This window comes from Mastigoproctus giganteus, chromosome 3 (assembly GCF_048544385.1).
Source record: "Mastigoproctus giganteus isolate SK-2022 chromosome 3, ASM4854438v1, whole genome shotgun sequence".
NCBI lineage: Eukaryota > Metazoa > Arthropoda > Arachnida > Uropygi > Thelyphonidae > Mastigoproctus > Mastigoproctus giganteus.
Window position 1 is genome coordinate 36,209,604 of NC_143577.1, and position 9,171 is coordinate 36,218,774.

At 36.9% G+C, this 9,171-nt stretch overlaps 1 protein-coding gene across 2 annotated transcripts in view; it reads left to right on the forward strand.

Moving 5' to 3' along the window:
- The window catches only part of LOC150087875 (CCN family member 2-like), a 40,377-nt gene extending 38,701 nt beyond the window's left edge, over positions 1-1,676 (forward strand). For both annotated transcript variants that reach the window (XM_090370485.1, XM_090370486.1), the window contains exon 5: positions 1,285-1,676. In XM_090370485.1, the coding sequence (XP_090226611.1) occupies positions 1,285-1,545 (261 nt within the window). In that variant the 3' untranslated portion in view covers positions 1,546-1,676. The remainder of the gene's footprint in view (positions 1-1,284) is intronic.
- Positions 1,677-9,171: the final 7,495 nt, after the last annotated feature.

Here is a 9,171-nt window from a genome sequence, read left to right on the forward strand (position 1 = left end):
ACTGTGGTTCAGAGACAAAACAGTGAAAAATCATTGGATTAACCAATTTATAGCTTATTCTTTCACTTCTCTCTTTCGCTGACCCTACTACACGCATTCAATCGATTACCCAATGAACATTCTAATTCCTTCAGAATCTCGCCAACTTCTAAGAGTTTCTTAACTAGACACTAACCAAACGAAAAAGACAAACACCCCAGGACTTTATGATTCCGATCACTTCGTGTTCGCCGTAGAAATCCAATACGATAACGACCTAGATGTAGTGATTGTTCGTAAACGTGACGGCATTGTTAACTATTCACATGAAACCTCCTGTGAGGATGCAGTGTCTTGAATTATCGGACATTTCTTCTTCCGATTCTTTTCTGAGTTGTCGCGTCGTATCTAAACTTACCAATCATTCTATGGAGGACGAAAACTGGATCCAGACGCCCTTTTAAGTGACGAATGACCTTCATAATACCCCAAAGGATCGTCTGATAATGATTTATTGATAGTTTGTACATGAGAGATTCAGTAGGTTACAGAAAAGTAAGTTTCTTAAAGAAACCTCATTTCGTTACAGCGGAGATTGATCATCCGAATAGAAGTGAGTTTACATTGGGCCAAAGGCGCACAGGCAAACGTCTCCTTGCGGTTTTTATTTTCTTGTTTTTCCAACCTGATGTTTGTGAAAATGTCATCAGATGGTACGATTGTGAAATAAAGAACAAGAAGCGCAAACTCTACAAAGAAATTACACTACCTTCTGCATCTTCATTTATATTTCTGCGCAACCATTCTATCCTCCACAATATTTTCCAAGTCAGCAGTTTCCGTGATCACTCATTAGTGAACCAAACCTTTTGATAACATAGTATATGTGCAATATAGGTAATTTTTTATTTAATTTTCTGAATCTATCCAGATATCTATTTAAAGAGAATTGTGCGTCAGAAAAAAAGGTCCATTCTGCAGAAATTAGTGAAAAATTGAATTTAGACAAAGAAGGACCCATTTCCAAAGGAACTGTATGACGTGAGCTGAGGAATCTTAGATTTGGTAGTCACGCGCTTATAGAAAGCCACTTCATTCTGTAAAAAATCGAAAGAGTCGACTGGAGTGATGCCACCAACACTAAGATTGGACTGTGAAAAAGGATCATGTAGTCTGACGAGTCTCGATTTACACTTGTGTGCACATATAATTAATTAAATATTTATTTTTATATTAATAATTAATTATTTAATCATTTATAATCTACATAGGTTTCAATTAAAACAATTACTTTTTTTCTTTCAGAGAAACCACACGTGTCGTGCTACCATAAAAAGTGCAATTCCTGTTAGACTCTCCGATGGAGGGAATTGTACAAGTATCAAGTTGTACCAGCCAAAATTTTGTGGTTATTGCTCTAAACGTCATTGCTGTACACCTCACTTAGTAACCACGATGAAAGTTCCTTTCCGTTGTAGCAACTCAGACAATGTTGATGGTGTTCTTCTGAAAGATGTCATGTGGATTGTGAAGTGCAAATGTGAAGATAATTGCGACCACAGATGAAGATTCGAAGGAGTAAACCGACAAACCTCGTATATACGTCTGTACAGAAAAATATATTAAATATAGAGACCTAGTTTGTACACCAAAATGCCGCATTCTATAGGTGTTTTTAGAAGGAAATGGCTACTCGTAGCAGATAAAGTCCTTTTGACATACAGATGACTTAATGTTTCTAAATAAATGGAGTTTTTATATGTTAGTGTCCGTTGTAATATTTATTTAATCAAATACATTTCTTCCTTGCTTTTAGTTTTAGTACAGTACCATAGCACTTAAATTTATATTCTTCTTGTGGTTTGCATTTTCAGAAAATGTTATTCAAGTTCCTTCGATAATCTCGAGGCATTCATCAAATTGTCATCGGTGCCCATGTTCGTGTGTCAGAGATCACTCTAAGATAAGCATTAAAGAACATCAGCAAATACACTTTTCTGGCGTAAATAATCGGGCACCAGTAACGTTTAATGAAATATATGACAGCACCGATTCTTTCGGGAAGACTTTCGAACAGTTTACGATAGCAAGCAGTTGGAATTTGATACCATTCCTCCTAGAAGTCACCATCTCTGCAATCGAAGTGGGCTGCAAAGCCTTCCTTGATCCGATGTTTCAGCTTGTCAGAGATATTGCCTATGTGATCCAAATTCAAACTTTGGTTTGGCTAGGCCAATTGTAAAACCTCTTAGCATTCAGATTAAGTGATTTCTACATGTCTTTATTTATGGGATGAACCATTATTGGGTCAGAAAATAAAATGTCCAATTCCAAAGAATTGTACGCGTATAGGTTTCACAGGGTTGTCGAAAATGCCAGTACACAAAGGTGTCACTGAAGGTTGTCGAGATTACGACTAACAGTCCCTCTCCGAATCGTGAAATGCAACCCTATACCACGACGGAACATGCCCTCGTGGGTAGCAAGTAGATATAATTCCCATTCTTCTCACACCAAGTGCAAAAGGCCTGAGTTCAAATCCAGTCAATGATAAGAGGAAATTTTATAGGCTTTTCCACAATGGCTCAGTTAGTTTGTCTCGGGCGAGGATTGCACTGTTTATTATCCCCGAAACTCAGGTTTCTCATTCAACAAACAGTAAAGCGACATAAGAGTACGTGCGGTGTTGATATGTGTTAGACACTCAAACCACTAAGGTAATGAGGTGTTTGTAAAAGCACGCATTCTTGGTCGGTTTCCCTATTATTTTGATGAAGAACCCGAGTTTCCAGCACATTAATCCATGCAACCCTCCCTGGAACCGATTAACCCAGCCATGTTGCGAAAAAAGACAACAAAACTTCCTCGCGCTGATACAAGATTAGAACCCAAGCCTCTTCCACCGCTGTGCTAATCGCGTGGGCACTCCAAACGATGTTTGGTCTTATTGGGGTTATATGCGGTATAGATTACAATTTGCCATGAAAACCAAACTGCTTCCATTCCTTATAGATAGTTTCTATTTAAGGGTTTTTTTTTTATTACTGTCTTCGAGAAAGGTGTAACCGATCTCTACCATCATTTTTATCTGATTGTTAACTGTTGCATCGAAACTTTTAGTTTTGTTTCCTAACCCATGAACTCTAACTGTATGAAAGAAATTCGCTGTTAGAAATATATACAAATATTTTATTTCAAAAACAAAGCCTTCGTGGGCAGCACAGTTGGAAGGATCACCGTCCTTCCCACACCGGGTGAAAAAGACCTGAGTTCGAATCGAAGTTAGGTCTTTTCCACCGATGTGGGAATGACGGTGATTATCCAAACTGCCCTACTCACGAGGGCTTATCACCTCAAGGAAGTGTCTCTCTTATCAAAGATAAAGCGATTAACTCTGTTGCAATGGGCCTTTAGTTATTTTCAATTCGTATGAATTGAAAACGTATGAGAACGCATGAAAACGTTTCATGAAAATGCGTCCACTTGAAGCCGAGTTATTCATGCGGACGGACGGACATAGTGATGACTATTCATGCATCGAACAGTGAACAACAACAAAGAACCAGAGGGCCGAGTCCCTCTATCAAGTCATTCATTTCTGAAAATCATACACTGAGATTTTACCTGGAAGAATATAAATATTTGGGTTCATGAAATTGTCTGGAAAAGTAGGAAAAACTCATGAGAAAACTAACCAAAAATAGGAGACAGATTGCAAATACTCAGGAGCCTGAAGAAACAGCATTTATAATGGTTTATATTAGTTATGAATTTTGTTTAAATTTCATATTAGTGTATCTTCCTCAAGTATCACCCTTTACCATTATTTCCATATAGGTTTATCTCGATTAAGATATGAAAGTTGACCAATCATATTCATTTGTTAATACTGTTAAACCTATTCTCTTTCTTGCTCGCCCTCGTGGGGTAGCACAGCTGGTAGAATGCTGTCCTCCCCGCACCGGGTGGAAAAGACCTCAGTTCGAATGCTGTCGATGACGTGAGGAATTTTATGGGCTTTCTTTCACAACGTGGTTCAGTTAGTCGTTCTCAAGCGAGGACAGTGTGGCTTTTTCTCCCGGAAACTCTGGTTTTTTGTCCAGCAAACAGAAAATTAACCACAGAACACACGCAATTTACAGACAGTATACAAGAAGCAATATGGCCTTAGTCGCTGATGCTTCTAAAACCCTACAACAACAATCTCTCTTTCTTGATCTGGATAATTTACTTTTATCGTGGATAATTCGGTTTCCATTGATTGTATTCACTATTTTAATATTTTCAGAAATTCGAGAAAAGTTTGTTTTCTCTGTTACTCAACGTTTTGGCATTGTATGCCCACCGTTTAACTCAAACATCACTGAACTTGGATTAGCGATTCCAGACTTCAAAATAAGAATTCTTTAAATAATTCATAACTTCCTTAAGTTTGGATAAGAAATGAAAGAGTTATACGCTTTTCAAATTAGCGATATAATTCTGTATAAAACATAATACATTTCAGAAGTTTAAGGTGTTATTTTCTTTCTTTGAATTTTTTTCAAAATAATGCGTTTGATCCGCAATATGCTTTACCAACAATAGTAAAGTTGTTCAAACCAATCCAGAAAGACATTTTGTGTCAAAGTTGTCCACACTTTTCGATGCTAAAGTTGGAGTCATTTTTAACCTTTCACAGATTGTGGATAAACAAAAAATTTGCATTTTCAGAGATTTAATAAGGATGGTGAATGCTCTAAAGCTGCTTTTAAAATTTCGGCGAATTACAAAATCCTTGAGACACGAAGCTCAGTGTTTGCATTAATGAAATTAAGGGGTTGTTTCATTGAATCCTCACAAGTAAGCGTTTCAAATTGAGACTTTTTTCCTAATCGAATAGAAAATTTTTCGAATGTATAAATAAACTAGAATTGATCGGAATCAGAAAACATGGGTTTGAACGAAAAAGAGACATCTAAATAGCAATTAAGAAGTTTTATTTTCTTATTTCTTATCATTTTCTTATAATCTTTCTTATCACTGCGTGTTTTTGTGTGTGTTGCCGCAAAAAGAGCTATTCTGTACGTCTTACCAGTACTAAGAATGAGGTGAAAGTTTTCTTAGGGAAAAAATAAAGAGGAAATACGACATTACATTGCGACTCTGAAACAATGTCGCATTAAGCGGACCGGAACGCCTTAAAAGAAGACATTTGTCAAAGTTTCCATAACGGTACTGCCATCGAATGGTACTGGCAATAAATTATAGCCATCAATGCCATTACGGTATCGTTATCAATAACGCTAAGTGGCACTAGGACCTGTTACTACTGCTAGAACAAGTGTTTTGGGATATTACTGACCCCACGTTTTTCTTTTCTTCTTTTCCCTTTGTATTTCGCCTTGGTCATATTTCAACGCAGTCCTCCTCCGCAAAAAGCCCAAAGTCTTTTAGAATATTTTATCTTATACGACCTGAGGTGTAGTGAGAGAACGAAAAATCGAGAGTAAAGCTTCATTTACAGGCCAAAATGAAGAGTGGTGTATTGAGTTCACGAAGCTAATATTGCTTTACGGGTTAAAAATTGGAGTGTCAAATTTTCGGTTGGTTTATTCGAGATGAGTAATCGTTTGTATTTCTTAGAGTGGTTCAACTTTTTATTACAGAAGGAAATGCAGTTTGCAGAACGATTCGGTGAATTCTTTGGGAGAATTCAGTGTATGGCTAAGCAAGATAAAAAATCCAAACTATTAACATGCGTGCTGTAAATGGTGAAATTTGTGGTCACCATACAGTCCTTGATATTTTATGTTTTTTGATGAAGCATGCTATCCACCTTCCTTCTGAATGCACATTCTACTTTTTTTTAGGAAATCTTATTAAAAAAGTGCCACGGTTGGATACAAGAGAACCTTGTTTGCACTTTACTTTTACTTCTGTAGGTTGCATGTTTTTAGGAAGTACAAATGGGGATGGGGGGGTTGTACCAGAGACCAAAAGTAGAGATCATTAACAGATGCTGACTGGGTGATGCTCAGTTTGACGTTCGGTTTGCCACTCGCGCTAGAGTTTTCATTGAAAGAATTTAGTAGTAGGCTAGTACTGTGGATGGGTTAAGGATAGGTTGGCAAACCTACTTGAAAAAAAGCAAAGCTGCCTAAAAATATAATAAATAATCTTATCTGGATTAAAGGTGATACAATACAGACGGAGTCATGCTGAAAAGGCACGTACTCACTTTACAACCTGCTTATGAGAAGGATCGGTGTGAATCCTTTTATACAAAATGAATGGATAAAAATATATTCTTTTCTTTTTTCTAAATTTCTGCATTCCTCCTTTCTAAGTCGCCAAAATTTCTCCTGTTTTCTAAACCTTCTACTGATTTTTTTTTAAAATTTCTGATCTCTGTGTGATACACCGAACTGGCATGCATACACCAACTTGTCATACTCACCAATTATCGTGGCCACCAGTTGTCTTCCACCAAATCATATACAGCGAATTGTCTTGTACACTGAACTGTTGTGCCCCGAATTGTCTTGCAATGAATTGACGTGGACCCATAATGGACTGTGGAAAACAGACTGGAACTGATAAGGTGAATGGCCGTTGAGAGATTAAAGCATGTCTTCCCTAATTGGGTGAGGAATTGAATATTAGTTAGCTCAATCTGGATATTGGATATCCGAAAATTGGCTGCCTTGGGCTTGGTCAGATATCTTTGTTTGGAGAGAATCAAGCATTGAAAATATTTACGCACATTGCGTCGTATAATTTGAAAGGGAGCGTGTTTAATGTTTAGGACTGGTTAGCCTAACGAGGAGGACTTCTATTATTTGGTGATCATGTAGTTGTTTTCAGTATGATAAACGTTTATTTTATGATTCTGTTCTCGTACATGATCGGCAGGTCAGACTGATCTCTGTAGAAGCAGGATGGTGTGTGGGTAATCGGTGTATTGAAGCGCGGATTAGTCCACCTGTTGAATGGAAATGATTTATGATTATCTCGGTTACAATCTGCGTTTCATTTTGTTAAGGAGTCATTTTAATAATCAAATTTTAATAACCCAAGGACTGAACGTTTTATTTAAAAATTTTCTAGAAACCCTTTGTACTATAAATTTAATATTCGCATGATATTTATTGACGTCATAGCAAATTGTGAACAGAGTACAATCCTGATCATTAGCTAGCTCTCTTTAGATTATGGTGGTTGATTATTTGAAAGAAAAACTTAAAACATCGGCTTCTGTTTCGCACTGCAAACAAGCAATGAAATACTGCATGTGACTCTTAAAATTCATTAACGATCATAATAATTCGAAGTTCCCGAATTTTTTTTACCACTAAACAAGGATATTACGTATGACCTTCTTCGTACTTATCATAAAATTCCTTTACACGGATACCGAGCATCCTTCTGGTCGTATTATTACGATATTGAAAAGGAAGAAAAAGAGAAGGAAAACGAAAGATTTTATGCGAATCTCAGAAATAAGAGTTAGTAATTGCCTTTGTGAACAGATGATACATATCGATTATTCTAAATGTCGCTTTTCTAAAGCCAAAGAGCTGCTATGGTTGGAGATTTTTCTGGAGAAAAAAGACGGATAAGTAGAATGTACATCATTACTATAACTGCGCCTCTCAAACTTCCCTTTTCTTTTTATTAGTGACTTAGAGAGAGAGAGAGAGAGAGAGAGAACGCAGTGATAGGGAATATCTCTCCTTAACGAGAAATAGCTGCATCTTTCGAAAGAGCAACCCCAGCTGTTCTTTTCTCTGTTATCTTAATACCACGAAGTAATTTATGGTGACAATAAAGATGCTGGCGTATTGGGTCGTAATATTCGTTTTCTCATTGGACGCCTGCGTGATTGACCGTTTTATGGTTTAATTTTTGTTTTTATATTCATCTTGCCCATCAATCATGTGACATGCGTGAAACCAGCACTTTTTCTGGAGTGTCTTACAATCTATAATGGCTATGTTATTTACGTGCTCAAGTGCAAGAGTAGTGCGTTTTATCTAATCTAAAATATACAGCCGTCTGGAGTGTTTTCTTTCATGATCCGTTAATTCTTTGAGCATCTAGACGGTAGTCGTACAGGTTCCTGTATACGTAGAGGGATCAGAATACACCTTTGGTAAGCAAGATCCATGAAAGATGCCTTCATACTCTTTGGGATAAGTGTTATGTAATATTAAGTGAAATATAAAGCAATTCGGGGAGATGAACCCTAAATAAATAAAGAGCGGTGAGCTGAAATTTAAGGAAACTCTTGAAAGCTCTTTCTTATGGTTCTGAAAATCGGAAACAACTGTTCATCAAAAGAATACAGAATCTTCATTTCCTACTTTATTTCCAGACAATATTACAGTGATGTAAAATCACGTATTTAAAGTTCTAATAATTTAAATTTACTAAATAAAACTTAATTTTTCCTGTAATTTAATTGCTAATTTATTTATACGCCTTTTTATAAGATAATTCAACTGAAGTTTCTTTTTGCTAATCAACTTCTGGGGAAGGCAGGTGCTACTCCTATTCTGGCATCTTTCTTAAAAAAATTCTACATACAAAAATATAATAATGAAAGAAAATGTGGTCCTATCTCACGTCAGTAATTATACAGAGTTGAGCTGACCTTCGCGTTTCCCCAAAGTGGTTAGCCCCAACTAACCCTGGGAAAAACTTGTTCCAGTAAATAACAAAACGCTGCCTAAAAGAAAACTACCGACAACCCGTAATTTGCAATCATTCATAGAAGAGTGAAAATTTCGCGTTCATTCATCTTGCTGTCCCTTTCAAAGTTCTCAGGCGTAGACAGCAAGCTTTTTTTTCTCTCCCTGAAACTCGAGTTTTCGTCCATCAAAAAACAGGAAAATCCACGAGAAAACACATGCAATTTATGGACATATACAAATGGGCAGATGTGGTGATTTCTCGTGGCCTGAAAATAAGATAGGTAGGATCCCCTCTCAGAGTCTTATAGACCTCACTCAGGTCCCCTCTTCCAAGATGCCTAATTGCTGAGATCAGTAGCCCACATATTCGAAGTTTTTCCTCATAGGGATGTCCCTTTTGCAGATTTCACTAATTAGTCTGCCATTCTTTGGACCCTTAATGCCTTATATAGTGGAGTTTTGACATCTTGTCTCTACAAGTAAAAGTTCAATAGGATACCATGAGCTTTCCTTTCCG